This window comes from Lemur catta, chromosome 2, assembly GCF_020740605.2.
Source record: "Lemur catta isolate mLemCat1 chromosome 2, mLemCat1.pri, whole genome shotgun sequence".
Lineage (NCBI taxonomy): Eukaryota > Metazoa > Chordata > Mammalia > Primates > Lemuridae > Lemur > Lemur catta.
In genome coordinates, this window is record NC_059129.1 from 48,054,109 (window position 1) to 48,073,606 (window position 19,498).

General features: G+C 37.2%; 1 protein-coding gene and 1 non-coding gene across 2 annotated transcripts in view; one reads left to right on the top strand and one right to left on the bottom strand.

Annotated features, from left to right (window-relative positions):
• The window catches only part of DNAH8 (dynein axonemal heavy chain 8), a 286,065-nt gene that overhangs the window by 90,557 nt on the left and 176,010 nt on the right, over positions 1 to 19,498 (top strand). The window contains 8 exon segments of the mRNA XM_045542103.1: positions 879 to 1,114; positions 2,921 to 3,025; positions 7,520 to 7,633; positions 9,467 to 9,529; positions 12,671 to 12,771; positions 15,832 to 15,969; positions 16,132 to 16,372; positions 18,984 to 19,183. Of these exon segments, the coding sequence (XP_045398059.1) occupies positions 879 to 1,114; positions 2,921 to 3,025; positions 7,520 to 7,633; positions 9,467 to 9,529; positions 12,671 to 12,771; positions 15,832 to 15,969; positions 16,132 to 16,372; positions 18,984 to 19,183 (1,198 nt within the window).
• Positions 5,753 to 5,814, bottom strand: LOC123633735. The gene has a single exon (XR_006733747.1). It is a non-coding gene; the product is annotated as a U7 small nuclear RNA (small nuclear RNA).

The following is a 19,498-nucleotide window of genomic DNA, read 5'->3' on the forward strand; positions in this document are numbered from 1 at the left end:
GTAAGGAGTGATAAAATAGAGTTGACCAGTTAGAGCTGTTCTGTTTTCAAGAAACAGAAACTCATTTAAGCTGTGTTAAGGGAAAGAAAATATATCCCAGAATCCAAGATGCAACTGGGCCTTCAGAATGGACCAGAACCAGTTATGGTACAGGAAGCTGAGGAAGTCTTTTCTATCTGCCTCTCGTTTCTCTTTCTCTCTGTGCGTAACTTTTTCTGCCTCCCAGACCACATGGCTCCCCTCCCATCTCATTCCAGACTCTCAAGACAGGACTCTGATGGGTCCACGACAGGTCGGGTTGACCTGGGACCTTTGACTAGGCCCAGGGGACAGGGTCAGATTACACAGATGCTCTAACCATGGGGGTTAGGCGGACAGTAGAATAACAAGAAAGCTAGAATCATGGTCGGACAGACAAAACACTAGATTTCACTCTACCGTGTGGGGTTCCCTAGAGGAAAATGGGGGAATGCATGAGGGCTGCTAATGGGATGGCTCAAAACAGAGCAAGGTTCCCGCAGACCAGTGCTAGAACTAATTTCAGAAATTCTCCTGTAGTGTCCATCTCATGCACATCTCCATGGGGATATATGAGAGCTGTCTGGAAAGTATCCAGCCATTGTTAATGTAATTTTTCATATTATATGGTTAGGTACTTTCTGTACACATCCCCTATATCCCTGTGGGGATGGGAAGTAAGTCTTCAAAATCTAGGCACCTTTCAGCACATTGAATTCAGACTAACCACATTTCAAGTGCTCAATAGCCACATGTGGCTAGTGACCACCGACTTGGACAGTGCCGTTATAGATGCTCAGATTGCATAGTTTCAGAATGCCCCACTTTATTCTATTTTCATCTTTTCTTGTCTTCGCCAGGGCCAATGAAATTGGCCTTATCAATTGAGGCTAAAGCATGGAAGATGTTACTCTGTCGATATTTGAATGAAGAATACAAGAAGAAAATGTCAGATATGATGGCATTTATTAATGAATACTTGAAAAAGTTGTCTAGACCTATTCGTGATTTAGATGATGTCAGATTTGCAATGGAAGCCCTGTCTTGTATCCGTGATAATGAAATCCAGATGGATATGACTTTGGGGCCAATTGAAGTAAGAAATGATTGCATTTTTCTTTCTTGAAATGTTTTATTTTGGGGGGCAAGAAAATAGAGACACACTAAAAGAATGATTCTTTAACATATTCCTTCATCTATTATATGAAAAAATCTGTTTATTTCTCCTTTTTGATGTTGATGTCTTTGGGGAAATTTTGACAATTATTAACAGTGAACATTATACAAAGAAATATTAATATACTAATGATGCTGTACTGGCTAGGCAGTGTTCAATTTTTGATACGGCACCAACATTTTATAGAAAGGAATGGTTGCACTCTTTCATGTCAGTCCCAACATATTAGGCAAGTTCTCCAAATATCTTTGGCTTGCCTTAGAAACTGGTTGCAGGTGTCAACTCGTGACCAGTAGCATACCATGGCAGTATGGTGAGAACAGTCCACCCAGGCTCAATAGTACACTGTTGGAACTTATATCAACAAAAGATGTTTTTAGGAAAGAGTACTGTATTAGTTTCCTCCTGCTGTTATAACAAGTTATCACAAACTTAATGGCTGAAAATAGCACAAATTTATTATCTTATAGTTCTAGAGATCAGAAGTCCAAAAATGGGTCTTATGGGGCTAAGACCAAAATATCAACAGGGCTGTGTTGCTTCTGGAGGTTGGCTCCAGGGGAGAATGTATTCCTTGCCTTTTTTGGCTTCTCAAGGCTGCCTACCTTCCTTGGCTCATGGCTCCTTCCAGCAATGGCATGATTCCTACCTCTCTTTCTGTTTCTGTCGTCGTATCTTCTCTGACTCCACCTCTCCTGCCTTCTTCTTTCCCTTTTATGGACCTTTGTGATTACACTGGTTAATCCAGGGTCCTGTCCCCATCACCAGCTTCTTAACTTAATCACATCTGCAAAGTCCCTTGTGCCGTGTAAGGCAATATATTCACAGGTTTTGGGGATCAGGATGTGACAACATTGGAGAGTCCATTATTTTGTCTATCACAAGTATTTTATGGTTCATATTATTTAAAATTTCTGACTCATAGATATAGATGGTGATAATAAAAGTCAGATTTTTAGTTAGTTTTATTATTGTTTTTTGTCTATAGACAATGTACTCCCTTATTGCCTGCAATAGCTAGGGAGTTGGCACCTCCACTCCTCCTCTTGGTACCCAGTGCTCATGACTCTTTTATGCTTTCTTGAACTCATTTAGAGTTTATACTCTTTGGAAGCTAATGAACTTCCTGCTTTTGCTACTTTAAAAAATCTTAGTATTTGGGAATTCTGGACGCTGACCACTCATTTCTCAAGATTTAATAAATTATTATAATTTTTTCTGACTGCAGAAGCTTAATTCTTCAGCATACATTCTTTTGGTGAAGCCAATTGCCAGTCCATCCCTTGGATCATTCAAGTTTCTTTGTTTTTTTTTTGGAGTGTCTCCCACATCATCATTGCATTCCATTCCTTATATAGCTAACCCTGTTTTAACAGAGTATGAGAAATTGTCTTGTGTGGTGTTGGCACATGATCAACATGAGGACAGAAAATTATTCTAGAGATATTTTCTAGGATAGCATCTCTCAGTGTGATCTGACTACATCTCCATCAGAATCACTTAGGTGCTTATTACATGCAGATTTCAGAGCCTCTGGTCTAGAGTCAATATCTAGTAGTCAATGAGAATCTAAAGGTGCTTTTTACCCACATTTAATTTGGAAACCACTCTTCTAGTGTATGTTGTCTTCTTCTAAGACATAGGAACATGTTTCTAGAAGGCATCTAAAGAATTTGGCAATTGCTCTCCCTTGTGATATTTCTGAACTCCACCTCTGCTCTGCAGGAAGCCTATGCTATATTAAATAGATTTGAAGTTGAAGTAACCAAAGAAGAATCAGAAGGAGTTGATACCCTGAGATATTCTTTCAACAAATTGCAGAGCAAAGCTGTAAGTACAAATTTAAGTACCTTATTTTTCATTAAGTCACTATCTCCAAAAAAAATTGTATTTCATACTTTTTAAATGCCTAATATACAGTTATGTGCATTATACATAATGATGTTTCAATCAGTGACAGACCACTTGAATGATTGTCTTGTAATATTAAGTTTATAATGCCATATTTCTCTATATAGTTCTTTATATAGTTTGGATTCAAGTTCCTTATCAGATAAATTATTTGCAAATATTTTCTCTCATTCTGTGGGCTGTCTTTTCACTTTATTGATGGCCTCTTTTGAAGCACAGAAATTTTTAATTTTGATGAAGTCTAATTTACCTGTTTTTGTTTTTGTTGTTTGTTGTGTTTTTGGTATCATATATAGGAAACCATTGCCCAATCCAGGATTATGAAGATTTACTCCCAAGTTTGTTTATGAGTGTTTTATAATGTTTGGCCTCTGATACATTTAAAATTAATTTTTATATAAGTTACTGGTCCAACTTCGTGCAAAAGCATGTGGATGTCCAGTTATCTCAGTATCATTTATTGAAAAACTATCCTTTCATCAATGAATTGTCTTGGCAACCTTGTTGAAAATCAGTTGACTATAAATGTAAGGGTTTATTTCAGACTCTCAATTCTATTTTGTCGTCCTATATGTCTATCCTTAGGCCAGCACCACACTGTCTTATTACTATAGCTTTGCACTAAGCTTTTTAAGGCTGGGTACAGTGACTCATGCCTGTAATACTAGCACTTTGGAAAGTGGAGGCAGAAGGATCGCTTGAGGCCAGAAGTTCAAGACCAGCCTGAGCAACATAGTGAGACCCTGTGTCTACAAAAAATAGAAAAATTAGCCGGGCATGGTGGCACGTGCCTGTAGTCCCAGCTACTCAGGAAGCTGAGGCAGGAGGATACCTTGAACCCAGGTGTTTGAGGTTATAGTGAGCTATGATGACACCATTGCACTCTATCTGGGCCAATAGAGTGAGACTCTGTCTCGAAAAAAAAATTGTAGCAAAATACACATAACATAAAATTTACCATATTAAAAAAATTTACCATCTTAACCATTTTAAGCATATATTTTTATAGTTAAGTATATTCACATTGTTGTGCAACCGGTCTCCAGAACTTTTCATCTTGCAAAACTGAAACTCTATACCCATTAAACAACTCTCCATTTCCCCCTCCCCCTGCCCTCTGATAATCACCATTCTACTTTCTGTCTCTGTGAATTTGACTACTCTAGGTACCTCATATAAGTGGAATCATACAATATTTGTCTCTTTGTGACTGGCTTATTTCACTTCGAGTAATGTCCTCAATGGTCATCTATGCTGCAGCATGTGCCAGAATTTCCTTTCTTTTTAAGGCTGAATAATGTTCATTATATGTATATACCACATTTTGTTTATTCATTCATCAGTGGATGCTTGCATTGCTTCTATCTTTTGGCTGTTGTGAATAATGCTGCTATGAACATTGGTATATAAATATTTCTCTGTGACCTGCTTTTAATTCTTTTGAATATATACTCAGATACTCTTTTGAATATATACTCAGAAGTGGAATTGCTGGATCATATAGTGTTAAATAATTATAAGTAATCCTACTTTTTTTTTTTTTTGAGACAGAGTCTGGCTCTGTTGCCCCGGGCTAGAGTGAGTGCTGTGGCGTCAGCCTAGCTCACAGCAACCTCAAACTCCTGGGCTCGAGCAATCCTACTGCCTCAGCCTCCTGAGTTGCTGGGACTACAGGCATGCGCCACCCGCCCGGCTAATTCTTTCTATATATATTTTTAGTTGGCCAGATAATTTCTTTCTATTTTTAGTAGAGATGGGGTCTCGCTCTTGCTCAGGCTGGTCTCGAACTCCTGACTTCGAGCAATCCTCCTGCCTCGCCCTCCCAGAGTGCTAGGATTACAGGTGTGAGCCACCACGCCCAGCAGTAATCCTACTTTTAATTTTTGATTTTTTAGAGATAGGGCCTCGCTCTGTTGTACAGGCTGGAGTGCAGCAGCCTGATCATAGCTCAAGGTAACCTCAAACTCCTGAGCTCAAACAATCCTCCTGCCTCAGCCTCCTGAGTAGCTAGAACTACAGGCATGCACCATTATGCCTGGCAGATTTTTTAAAAAAATTTTTGTAGTGATGAGGGTCTTGCCATATTGCCCAGGCTGGTCTTGTACTCCTGGTCTCAAGTGATCCTCCTGCCTTGGCCTGTTAAAGTACCCGGATTATAGGTGTAAGCCATTGTTCCTGGCCCTATTTTTAATTTTTTGAAGAACTGCCATACTGTTTTCCATAGTGGCTGCACCATTTTACATTGCCACTAACAGTGCATAAGGGTTTCAATTTCTCCACATCTTTGCCAAAACTTATTATTTTCTGTTTCCTTGATAGTAGTCATCCTAATGGGTAAGGTGGTATCTTGTTGAGGTTTTGATTTACATTTTCCTAATAATTCGTGATATTGAGCATTTTTTATATGCTTGTTAGCTATTTGTGTATCTTCTTTGGAGAAATTCAAGTCCTTTGCCCAATTTTTAATCAGGGTGTTTGTCTTTTTGTTGTTGAGTTGTAGGAGTTCTTTATACATTCTGAATATTAACCCCTTCTCAGATATGTGACTTGCAAATATTCTCTCCCATTTTGTAGGTTCTTGCTCACTTTGTTGATTGTGTCCTTATAATGCTCTTTCTTTCTTTCTTTCACATATATATATAGGGGGAGGGTCTTCTGGTGAGGACTGGAAAACCTGCTAGACAAATTCCAAAACAACTGTGACACTTGCTTTTTATTTCTCTAAGGCTGGTAGTGATGACCCTTCTTTCATTCCCAATTGTAGTAATGTGAAGAATCTTCCTTATTCTTGGTTAGTCTAGGTATAGGTTTGTCAATTTTATCAATCTTTTCAAAGAAGAAACTTGGTTTGTTGTTTTCTCTGTTGGTTTTCTATTCTCTTTATCATTTATTTCTGCTCTAGTGTTTATTGTTTCCTTCCTTCTGATTACTTTTGAGTTTGTTCTTTGCCTGTTTATTAAGTTTAGGTTACTGATTTGAGATGTTTTTTCTTTTAATGGAGGCATTTATAGTTATAAATTTCTCTAACCATTTTTAAAGTTGGTAGACATCTACGCACTACAAGTTAGACATTAAAAATGAACTGCAAGGGATGGTTCACTTTCTTTAATTATATGGAATTTTATTGAATATTAATTAAATTGTACACTGGCTTAAAATTTCTCATTTATGGAAAGATTTGTCACTGATATTGAAGCAAGGCACAGTAGCAAGGACACAGAACTGAAATTGGGGTCATGGCTCGTGATTGCATCTCTGCCAACCAGTCAACTGAATGATCTTACACAAGTTAATAATGTTTGTTTTCAATTTCTGCATGTGGTCATTTAGGAATATTAATAATTTTTATATGCAGTTGTGAGGTTCACTTGAGGTAATGTATGTAAAATATTTTTAATACTCATTCTTATTTAAATTCATATTCAATATCAACTAATCGCTTACTTTGAAAAATGCTTGGTGATTAGTTATAGGAGAGTGAGTCTTAGAAAAGAAATGAGGAACTCTGTATTGAGATTTAGTGCAACCTAATTTTCTGCTATTTTTCAATGGAAAAGACTCACTTAGGTAGTTTTCTACCTCTTTAACTGTTAGTGTTAAACCCACTGACCCATCCTTTAGTAGAGATAGACTGTTCTACACTATAATCACCATTAAACTTAAATCTATTCCTACCTATAGACAGATGATATTGCTGAGAACAGTTAAGAGCAAGGGCCCTGAACCCACTCTGCCAGGTTTTGAATCTTGACTTTGCCTCGTACTGGTGCTGGGATTTTGGGGATTTCTCTGCTTCAATTTCCTTGCCTGTAAAACGGGTATAATATTAGCATAACGTGATTTACTAACCTAGGGTTGTTATGAAGATAAAATGAATTAACATATGTAAAGAGCATGGCAGACAGTAAGCATTATTTAAGTGCAGCTATTATTGAAGGTTTAAACAGAAGCTTTCAAGACCATTGTGGAGGGTAATTGCTATTTTTTTTTAATATACCTAGAGTAATATCACTTCCTTTTAGGGAATTACTCCAACCACTGAAGCTGTGTGAACCTATTAGAGATTGCTAATCCCAGACCTTGGCTGGGCCCCAGAGGTAGCACATAACCCAGACTGGGCCAGTAATAATAACTCTTCCCTTAGCCCAAGCAATGGCCTGGGCTGAATCAGCGAGAAAACTTTTCTCTAACCACAGTTACAGAGAAAATGACTTTGCTTCTTGAGTCACTAACTAGAATGATTTGAGTCTCCTGTAGGTGCCTTTGGGTTGTTAGAGTATTTTATTACAAACAGAGACATCCTTGTTCATATAGGACATCTCCGTGAGATAAACCTGCTGGGATAGAATTGTTGTTTTCATTTTTAACATGTTACTTTCACTCTCATGTTGAATATTGGTTTTTTTATTCTAGGTTTCTGTACAAGATGAACTAGTTCAAGTGCAGCCAAAGTTTAAAAGTAGCCTACTTGAGTCTGTGGAAGTGTTTCGTGAGGACGTGCTAAACTTTGCGGAAGCATATGAGTCGGTAATTTAAGTATTTGCTTACTGTGTGTTAAAATGTTCTGTGATACGTTCATATGAAGTGAAAGTGCTGAGCCCTGAGAAATAAGTATGTTGTATGTAAGTGGCTATATTTGCATGTTTGCAGCTATCAGAAAAAAGGGACAGCTAATCTTTTAAGCACATCACATAGAGAAAGAAAGCAGATTTTACTGTTAAAAGGAGCAACAATTTTGGAGATTATGGAAAGACCAAAGGGTCTGGTTTCGTCCTTTCGCAGGGCCAGAATTCTTGTGGTGGAAAATGTGATACAGGTTTTGGAAGGCTGTAAGAAACTATAAACACCTTAATACCAGGATATTATGCAACTGATTTTGCATTTTCACTAACTTTTAGAGAACCAAAAGGGTCACTGAAAATAAATAGTAGATGTCATGCTGGGTCAGTCCCACAGGCTACTCAACCTGGTCTTCTGACTGATAATGGTGACCTCCTTGAAGATGAACTCAAAATGTTCCCCTAAAACATTCTTTCTTATAGAGGTCACAGGGGATCTGTATTCATAAGAGGATTTGAGGCCCTTGTTGCTACTTATATAATGCTTTTATTTTTACATGTACTGAACTTAACTCTTTTGATTTGTCCTATCATTCTATTGTTAAAGTAGATTAAAATGGAAACCAGGCCTGAAGAATCCCCGAGCAGACAAAGCCAGTTAGGCATCTTAAGTGACCTAACCTTGCATGATTTGCAGACATAAGTGAAACTTAACGAGCTATTTTTTTGTACATGTCTATATTAAAGAAACATAGAACTTAAGCTCAACCAATCAGAAGCTGCAAATAGAGCTATAATTATATAACTAGGAACTTTCTGGTAGGATAAACCCAAGAAGGCAACTTTATAACTGTAACCAGTCACATATTTTCTTTGTATTACCTCTGTATTCACTGTATGAAAGCCTGTGCCTTAGGCCTCTGCAGTGAAGCTCTTGAGCCCCTTCTGGTTTGGAGCTGCCTGATTCATGAATTGCTGTGTGTTCAAATAAACTCTTTAAAATTTTACTGTGCCTCATTTAACCTTTTCCACACTATTATATTGGGAATCTGGTCTATTATTTAGCATACCCATAATATCCATGATTGTACAGACCATGTTAATATTCTTACTATCCTCAATTTTTCAATGGGGAAGAGCCCTTGTCATTTTAATATCACTATATAGTAAATATTTTTATTCCTTTGATTATTTGCGGGTCTCTTTTTTGGGGATTATTTTGTAATCGTCTTCTGGCTTCTGGCCACCAGAGACTGCCTTCTGCTGCTTCCAAGTGTCCAACTTATGTTTGCCTCTATTTCCGTATTGGGCTGAACAATTAGTAAAAGGAGGCTGTTCTCAGAACTCTGTGTCAGCTGTTCTAATGCACAACCACAGCACCATTATTTATACTCATAAATGGACTTCAGCAGGGCTCCCGTGGTACACACTTCATGTAGTTTTGTCACAGTAGTTTTGTCACAGTTTGTATTAGCTGTGTCAAGGTCATTTAAAAATGAATGGAGGCTGGAGTGATGAAAATCTTCTAAAATTGATTGTGGTCATGGTTGCACAACTCTGTGAATATACTAGAAACCATTGAATTGTACACTGTAAATGGGTGAATTGTATAGTATATGAATAACATCTCAATAAAGCTGTTACCAAAAAAATAAATGAAAGCTTCAAGTACAGGACAAAGTTAGATCATTTAAATTAAAAATAATGCTTATTTATTTAAAAGTAAATAATAGATAAATCCAATAATCTGACAAATATATATGATTAAGAATGAAAATGGAGATTATATTATTCCTTACAGGAAGGACCCATGGTTCCAAATATACCACCCCAAGAAGCTAGCAACAGGCTACAGATATTTCAGGTAAAACCACATTTTTTTTTTTGGTTATATTGATAATGTGTGATTTTTAAAAAAGATTTTAGGGAAAAATTTATGTTTAACCTTATAATAGAAAATTTAGTGTCTAAAGTACACACAGACTTTAATTGTATAAGAATTTGCTAACCGAGGTAATTGACTACTTCTGTGCCCCTCCACGCCCCTCCACAGAATATCTCTTTGTATTTTTAGAGAATCAGACCCTGATTTTGAACTTAAGTGTACACCCTGTTCTAGGTCTAAGCATCTTATTTGATATGTAAAGTGGTCAAACATTCATAGTGTAATAAATTTATCAAGATAAGATTTTAAATGTTGGTAAATGTTTTCCCTGCCTTCCCTCTGTATCTGTTATTTTTCTTCCTTTTGTATTCATTACTTTAAACTCCCCCACTCCTTTGTCCCACCTCATACAGAACAATACCTATTGGGTCAGGCCAACCATTCACCGCTTTTTCCTACACTCAGATTGCTGAGCATGTCTAGAGAAAAAAATCACACACCCACTTGGATTAATGCTTTGCAAGTTCATGGATTCCTATGTAAACTTGTCCCTTGGGAGTATCAGGCAGTTCTGTTCTTTTTTCCTGTTCTTTTTCCTATTTCCTACAGTGGCTGAACAATGTGCTCATGTTCTTTTTATGTATGTCCCCTATCCCACCTACATTCTTATTAAAAAAATATATATATATATTTATTGGATGCCTACTATCTGGCTTGCTCAGTAGAAATTTGGTTAAGAAATGGTTCTTACCTCTAAGCCGCTAAAATCTTGCAGGGAGACAGCAAGCTAGAGAGAGAACTCCCAAAACCAAGTGATGAGCATTGTGATCCAGTTACGTGAAGTTGTGTAATGAAAACCGGTGTAAGGGGCTCCTGACCCACATGGGGGCTGTTGGGGCAGAAAAAGAAGGCTTCCTGGAAGAAGAGGCACCTGAGCTGCATCTTGAAGGACTAATTAGAGTTAGCCAGGGGAAGAAGGAGGGAGAGCAAGGTAGGCAGAATTGGTGGCTCATATTATACAAAGGCCCAGCAGTGAGGAGACAGTCAGGAAGATTTGGGAAGATATGGGCAAAGAGGATAGAGATGAGAATGGAGCGGTAGAGTGGGCAGAGACTACTCGTGGAGGGTGGGTGGGCAATCATAAGGAGTGTGAATCCTACCCTGAGGGCTGGAGGGGTCAAAGCAGGGAGTGATAGGATCATACTAGATTTTTAAAAACAGTTGTGTTTTTAGAAGATTTTTGTGGTATTAGTGTGGGACTGGTGGTTTGGGGGGAGAACTGTCAGACTGATTGTAGTTTCGGTAATACGAGCAAGAAATTGTAAAGATTGAGACCAAGCAAGTGGCATCTGTAGAATTAAGAAAATTGGATGGATGATGCATTTATTAAAGAAGCAGAACTGATAGGCTTGGAGCCTGGGTTGAGGGGAAAAGATCAGGGATTCCAGCTTGCGCAAATAGGTGAAGAGCGAGTTACTTACTGAAGTAGGGAATGTGGGAGGAGGAGCAGCTTTGGGATTTGTTTGAGCAGATGACCTTGTCTTCACATTTACAGAGAAAATAAGGGTACGTTAAAGAAACCAAGTTATTGTTAAGCAACTGGGACATTATGTGCCATGTTTTTACCAGGGGTGTGGGTACTTCATTGAAAAGACAGTGTAGGGCTCATCTCTTGCCTTTTTGTACCTTCTGTTCTGCCTTTGCCTAGGGGTGTGAGCCTTACAGGCTGTCTGCCGTGCATCTGGTTGGATATGTGACTTGGGGTCAGATTTGTAGACCCAACTCTGCTCAGAAGCAGGCGTACCCCACCCCTAAACCCCGTCCCCCAAAAAGCAGGTAGCTAGGTCTAGGCACCCCACATTGAGCCTTGGGTCCTAGTTATTCCTTCCTTCCTTCCTTCCTCCCTCCTACCTTCCTTCCTTCCTTCCTTCTTTCCTTCTCTTTCTTTCGTTTCTTTCTTGAGAACAGGGTCTTGCTCTGTTGCCCATACTAGAGTGCAGTGAGCATCATAGCTCACTGTAACCTCAAACTCCTGGGCTCAAGCCATCCTTCTGCCTCAGCTTCCTGAGAAGCTGGGACTACAGGTGCACACCACCATACCCTGCTAATTTTTCTGATTTTTTTTTTTTTTTTTTTGTAGAGACAGGGGTCTCGCTATGCTGCCCAGGCTGGTCTTGAACTCCTGGCCTCAAGCGATCCTCCTGCCTCTGCCTCCCAAAGTGCTGGCATTACAGGCATGAGCCACCATGCCCAGGCCCCCTAGTGGTGTTCTCTAATGTAACTTTATGCTGTTTTTTGGGAGTTATTGGGCACTCTGCTGGTCTGCTGACAAAGCTGATACTTTGTTCCCTGTTAGGCTGTTGCTGTGGGTCTATTTATATTATTTGGAACCTGAAGGAAAAAAGGGGTGAGTGATAGGCTTCCATCAATAGGCTTTACCACATGAACAAGATTTTAAACACTATTATTTTAATGCATTTTAACTTTGAAATTATTGTTTCTCCTTTCCTAGTGTTCATATAGTCCCATAGGCTCTCCATTCAGTCAATTTATTGAGGAATCACTATGCTAACCACGAAGGAATGCTCTCGATTTAAAAGAAAATATTAAAAGATGTGTGCATTAACTTTGTTGATTTAAATTGTTAGAATTATTTCAAATGGTGTTGAAGTGGAAGCTTTCATCTTATATACTCTTTATTGCATGTAGAGAAGGCAGCATTGGATTCTACTAATACTTCACTCATTTGAGCCCTGTAAGAGAGAGAGATGGCCAGTCTAAATTAGTGAAAAAGCCCGAATTATAGATTTTCTTAATGCAGTTTTATTACCTTCAGATGTATTTATGAGAACTTGAAGTATAGATCTTCTGGAGACCCCTTACTTTATTAAAGAAATAATTTTACATAAAATGGGTGCTTTTAGAATGCTTGAAAGTTAACTTTCCTAAGTGTTTAACTTTTCCTCTGATAGCTTAGTATAAATTTGCTTCACAAATCCTTGTTTCATAGATATTACTTAATAAACCTCAACCTAGCTTTTATTGTGATTATAATAAATTCAACTTTAATGAGATCTGAATTATTTATATTTTAGTACAATTTAAAAACCTTTGTTATAGGCTAATTTTGATGATCTGTGGAGGAAATTCGTTACGTATTCATCTGGTGAACAACTATTTGGATTGCCTGTGACTGACTATGAGGTTTTACACAAAACCAGGTACGTTTAGAAAATATGCGAGTGTTACATGCAAATAATTAAATACTGTCCATTAGAAGGATCATGTCACCATTGGATCCTTTATCATACAGAGAAGAACATGGCTTGGAATACTCCTGAATATCCCTGTGTTCCTGCTATTCCTGACCTAGTGGACACACCGTCTCCATATACAAAAGAAATGTTCTGGGGGAGTAGAAAATACATTGCAAAGATTCTGGGCCTATATTTACTCTATGCTTCACTTTTTCTTTTCGCTATTTTTGAATAGTGTCAGTGATTATGCTGAAGCCCTGCAATTTTGGATAATGTTTGTTTTTTAAGAGGAATAACCCTCCTCGGCTCCCCTTCCCTTCTTATTGCAGCTAATGCTACAATGCTCTTCCCCATTGTGTAGACAGGGAATTTATTGAGATTGAAGGCCAAAGAACTTAATCGATTTTAAACACTAGATCTAAACAAGTAGATTTTAATAGAATTTTAGAATGTTTTAATAGGATTTTAAATATAACTTTCCTTAAAAGCAACATTAATACTGTGATATTAGCTCATTAGGGTCTTGGCTTTAGGAAAGAACTGTATGTTGACTTCCTTCAAAGTCACAGCATGAAAATTTCATAGCAAAATAGACATGAAATTTTCTGAAGATTAATGCTTCAGCCATTTCAGGTAGATGGTTTTTATTCTCTTTCTAAAACAGACATTCTTCCAAATTTAATCCATTAAACAATTGTGTTAGAATTGCAGATGTCTGGTTCTCATCCCTGACTTACTGAATCAGAATCTCTGGAATTGGGTCCTAGGAAATCTGCATTGTCACATACTCTCTAGGTGACTGTTAGACACAGTCTGAAATTCAGTCCGTGAGTCATAAACCCTCAGTATAGCAGGAAAAATAGTCACCATCATTTACCATCCAGATCAATGGATCATTTTTATTTTGATATTTTAAAGTAATTTTATGAATAATTTATACAAGTAAGAATAAAAGAATAGTGAAAAGCACTTTTATTAGAAAATTTAATAAGAATTTAAGTAAACTCAAGCTTTGACTCCATAATGTCCTCCTGGTTTGAAGATATGTGTACACAACATGAAGACTAACATTTGAAAGCAACTAACTCTTCATCAGCTGTCATGCGTGAAACTGGAGCATTCCCATCTTGTAAACACTGATTCCAGATTTTAAATCCAGCTCCAGTGGATCTCTAGCTTGTCATTACCTCTGTTTTATTTTGCACTGTCAAAACTCAAGACTTGCAAACTTGGACATTCAATTTTATTGAAGAGAGGACTGTCATCTTCTTTGCTCTCTAAACACAAAAGTCTTTACTTTTAGATTTGCTCAATTCAATGAATTTTTTTTGTTTCTATGTCATCTATTTCCTTTGAATTCACATCTGCCTTCATCATTTGTCCACTTATGAAATGTGTCAGATAAAACTTACACAAATATCATAAATAATGAAAGAACACTGTCACTTATCTTTTTCACAAAATGAGTTCTTGTTGCAAAATATCACGTGATGAGACCCTTGCCTGTATTGAAGTCTATGGAAATCTATCGTTCACTCATAAGTTACTGAGTGAATAAAATTCATCTAGGTTATTGTCATCTGAAGACTCATAGTCTGATGTTTTACTTATGTAATGAATTTCACCATCAAAATTAGAGTCTAGAGTGCTGCCTTCTGTCTCTTTTCTGTTTAATACTTGTGAAACACATTCCTTTGCCAATTTTCTTCTCTTCACTGTTTAAGGTAGAAAATAAAAAAATTCTTAATTATATTAAGTGAAAGCTAAGCAAGCAAAAATTTAAAGACTACAAAAATGGCATCTCTGGCATTCTTTTTCTATCTCTTAAGAGATGATGCAATACTTTGGGCAATACAATAAGAAACCTGAAGGGTAATAAAACAGTGATTCTTTCTAGGAGATTTCATCATTTTTATCTTATTATTTTAGTCATTTTAAAGCATAGTCTGGAATAATCAATGAGTAATAATGAAATAATAGGATGATGAAAAGAAAAATGAATCAAGAATTGGAAAAATAAGATAACTAAGATTGCAGAATGTGTCTGAGATTTATAAAAAGGTGTAGTACACCCACATGGTAATTGCAAGATAGGATGAGTTTTACTCCATTAAAAATGTAAAATTTTTATTTTTTGATCTTTGGATTATCTTTAATAAAGAATATCAATCCTTAGAAATAGAACTACTCAAAAAATTAACTCCAAATTAAAATTGGGTTCAGTGGAACCTCATGGTATGCTAAGGGCTGAGGAATTTCTGGGAGAATCCACAGCCTCTGTTGAGTGGTCAGTTTGGTGTTTTACACAATTAAGAACTTTTCCCTTACTTGGATCTTTTATTCTTGTTTTGGATATAGTAACTATATCTGGACACATGAGGGAAAATTTCTGGTAGAAAAGTGACATTTAAGCTCATACTTAAAGGCAGACGAAGATTTAGTCATGGGAAATGTTCTCATAAAAATCCAGCTTGTATTTGGTTTTTGTTTGTTTGTTTGTTTGTTTGTTGTTTTTTGTGGGGTTTTTTGCTGGTCAAGTGAAGCAGTGGGAGTAGAGAAGGAACAAAGGAATCTGCAACTGGTTGTGATCAATTAGTTATAAACACCACTGCACTTGGACCAACAAATACAGCTTGTATTTGAAAGGAAAAAAAATCAAATGAAACTTTAGCTTTAGCTTTGATCTTGTTATCAAGGTTTGGTCGCATTGTTTGCAATGATTGGTGTAGTAAGTTTCTCATTAAAAAACACAGAGATTTTTCCTTTACAAAATAATCAACCCATTTGTTAATGTCAAGTTATAGAATGATTCAGAATATTGGAGAACTGTAAATGTGACCTTATTGATAGAGCTACAACAAAGTCTTTGTATTGGAAACCAATATAGTTGTATGCATTTATTACCCATAAGACATTATTTTTGTAATATATGAAATATGTAATTGGATGAACTCTACCTATCTAATATGGAATTTATTTTAAAAATACACATTGTATGATGACTTAATTATTTTTGTTTCCCAGAAAGGAACTCAACTTGCTGCAGAAGCTGTATGGACTGTATGATACTGTAATGGGCAGTATTAGTGGTTATTATGAGATACTTTGGGGAGATGTAGATATTGAAAAAATTAATGCAGAACTGCAGGAATTTCAAAACAGGTGAGTTTCAATTCAGTTAGCTTACCTTTTTATAATGCCTAACTTCTAAGGATCCTATAGGTATTTCACAAACTAATATATTCCCTGATATATTGCTGTATGTACGTAAAACTTTCTTCAAAGAAATGTGTAGGTGATTCTTTTTCTCTTTCTTTCTGAAAGGTGTCGTAAACTGCCAAAAGGACTTAAAGACTGGCAAGCTTACTTGGATCTCAAAAAAAGGATTGATGATTTCAGCGAGTCATGTCCTCTACTGGAAATGATGACCAATAAGGCGATGAAACAGAGGCACTGGGATCGAATCTCTGAGTTAACTGGAACCCCATTTGATGTGGAATCTGATTCTTTTTGTCTTAGAAATATTATGGAAGCACCACTCCTTAAAAATAAGGATGACATTGAGGTACGTTAAGAGTATAAGGTCTTATCAATGATCCATTAAAGAATGTCTCCTTTTTCTTTTCTGAGAATTGTACAGACAGACATTTTATTAGAGGGTGTTCTAATTACCCTCTAATTAATAGAACTTCAAAATTTGGGATGATCCTGACCATTCTTGGCCTTTACAAAATAATCCTGTAACTCAAGGAGATAATATGATTATTTGAAATATATTCCTTTTGGAGCCTCTCAATCTATCCTCCTTGTCCCTTAACTACACTTTCATTTAGAAAAAATTCTGTTTATTTATGTGTTGTGTTGGTAAATTCCTCAGAATAGTTTTCCAAATTTCTACTTCTATACTTTTTCTTTAATATAAGTCTATTAAGTTTTTAAAATTTTCTATTACTACATTTTGCCATTCCAAGACTTTTAATTGGTTCTTTATTTTGGCCTCCAGTTCTTTTTTTATTTATATAATTTTTTCATTTTTTTTAATAGATTCGTGGGTCTATAGATTCTTAAATCTATATATATGTTCTCAAATCTTTATACTCAGATCTGTAAATTTCAAATCTATAGATTTACAGATGTCCTCACTTTTCTCTTTGAGCATTTGAAACATAATTATTTTTAAAGTTTTTATTATGGAAAATTTGTATAAAAAGTAGAGATGACCTTGCTTCAACATTTATCAACTCATGGCCAATATTATTCCATCTGTACCTCCCATATTCCAACAACTTCAGATTAAACATAAAGATTTTTTTCAGATTGTTCTTTAAAATCAATCTCACCTAAACTGAAGTTTTGCTGTGATTATTTTTTATGTTGGCTATTCTTCTGAATATTAGATTTTTTTTCATGGGTTTGGCTTATGTAACTTGTTAAAATTGTTTCTCCCCTTCTGTGCCTTAGCTTTCCTTGTCTAGTGGGCTTGTGGTTGCCTCTCCCACTGTCCGTGTCTCCCCAGCCCCAAGTCCAGAGCCAGGTGTCATAACAGTGTTTTACATATCCGGCCGTGCTGTGGTGTGACCATCCCGCTTCAGCTCCTGGTTGTGGGGCTGGTTCCGTGCCCCCTATCCCTGAGGTCCACAGTTTCATTTAATCTAGATGCCCAGATGGCAGCTGGAGGCAGTGTTTTCAGCCTCTTTCCACAAATGGAGGGCTCTAGACCCCAGCCTGGGTGCTCCCTCTTACATAGACCACTTTTAGTTTACTTTACGCTCCCACCCCCGGGAGGGGGGCGGGAACCAGAGGCCTGGCCCCCACTGACCAGGCTTCAGCTCCATCCACTGGTTTGCATCTGCTTTCTAGAATACTTCTGGTTCATGGAGATGTTTATCCTGCTTTTAAGTCTGGCTCTGTTTGTTTCTTACTTTCTTTATTTGTACGTTATCCACTATTCTATGTTTCTGGAGATGAGAAAATGCTCCCTGTGACCAGAAGTCTCCACTCTATAAATAAATGGTGGATGTTCTGTCTCCGCCTCCCTCTTTTTAACAACATATGTATAGGACAAAAATTTCTTTCAAGGCATTTTTGTCCTGTTTGTAAATGCCACTAAGATACCATTAAACAATTGAAGAGTTAGAAACACTTTGGTGACCACCTCATTTTTATAAGTAGATTTTTACACTTAAGAATATAGCCATTCATAGGCTGTGCTGTGAAAATTTCATTTTACAATTCTAGGATTCTGTTATTAAGTGTTGGTACCCAAAACAGATTCTCACTACTGTCCACCCCAGATATATCCTGTTGCTCTGCTACACGTGCCAAACTACTAGCCAAGCTGGATTTCTGATGTTTCTGGATTCACTGCGTGGAGAGGAAGCCCTTTCCCTTCATGCAGAACGTCCTCTCGCTCCCTGCCGCCTCTGCTGGAACCCCACTTACTCCTCCACGAAGCCTTTCCTCCTCGCAGGCGGAGGTCACTTCTCCCTCCTCAGAGCTCACAGTGGTTCACATCACTCTCATGACACTTATTACACACTAATTTATGTTAAAATTATTTGTAGAAGTATCTTACGCCTTTAAATTCCTCTCCATCTCTGTGATTCTGTGATTCTAAGCATGAAAATAGGTGGACGCCTGGTGAGGAAAATATGCTACTTTTATTTTCTCTTGTGAGACTTTCATATCACGTATTCTCAGAAAAATAAGAGAACCCATAAGAAAAAAATAAAATTGGCTTTTAAGCAAATGAGATATTCATAAAAGAGCCAGAACAGGCAGGAATATGGTAATATTTATATGTTACTTGAAAGTTCAAAAGACTCTCATATATATTCCCATTTGATTCTCGTAGCTAGCTTCTGGAATAGGGCAGCTGTGCTTATCCCCATTTTAGCCACAAACTTCAATTAAAAATATAATCAAGAAAATGATGATTTAAGTTCCATGGTCTCATGTACGTGGTATAAGAAAATAATTAGTGGTCAGAGAGTCATAAGGTTCTAGTGTCAACCTGCAACAAAATGATGTTGAGCCTTTGTTTTCTTTGCCGTAAAATGATTAAATGAACTAGATGACTTTTAGGTCCCTTCCAAGCTAAAAAATTCTATGATTTTACAATGCTCTTAATTTGCAGTTGAAAACGTCATGACATATTATTTGATTTTCCTCCAAAGGACATCTGCATATCTGCCAGTAAGGAGAAGGATATTGAAGCCAAGCTGACTCAGGTGGTTGAGAGTTGGACCAACCAAAACTTGAGTTTTGCAGCATTTAAGGGAAAGGGAGAGCTCCTGCTCAAAGGAACCGAATCAGGAGAAATTATCACTTTGATGGAGGATAGCTTAATGGTCTTAGGTTCCTTGCTAAGCAACAGGTAATTTTATAATTTGGGGGAGGAGTTTTAATTTGGTATGTAGGATTATAAAATCCTAGGTAAAAGCCCAGTTTTGCATCTGTGGCATCTCGTAGGATTCTGCCCCAAACTGCTAAATCTCGTCTGTCCCTGTATGAGATGTCTATTTTCCTTAATAATCATGGCCTCCATCTCTTTAATGGTACTCATCTCTCCTTCCCTATTTTTCCTGGTGGGCCCCATCATAATTATTTCCCCCCTAAATTGGCAGCTTATCCTCTGAGGGTCTTGGCTGCCCGCGGAGATGACCGCTTTGTTTTATCTTCTCTCTCTCCC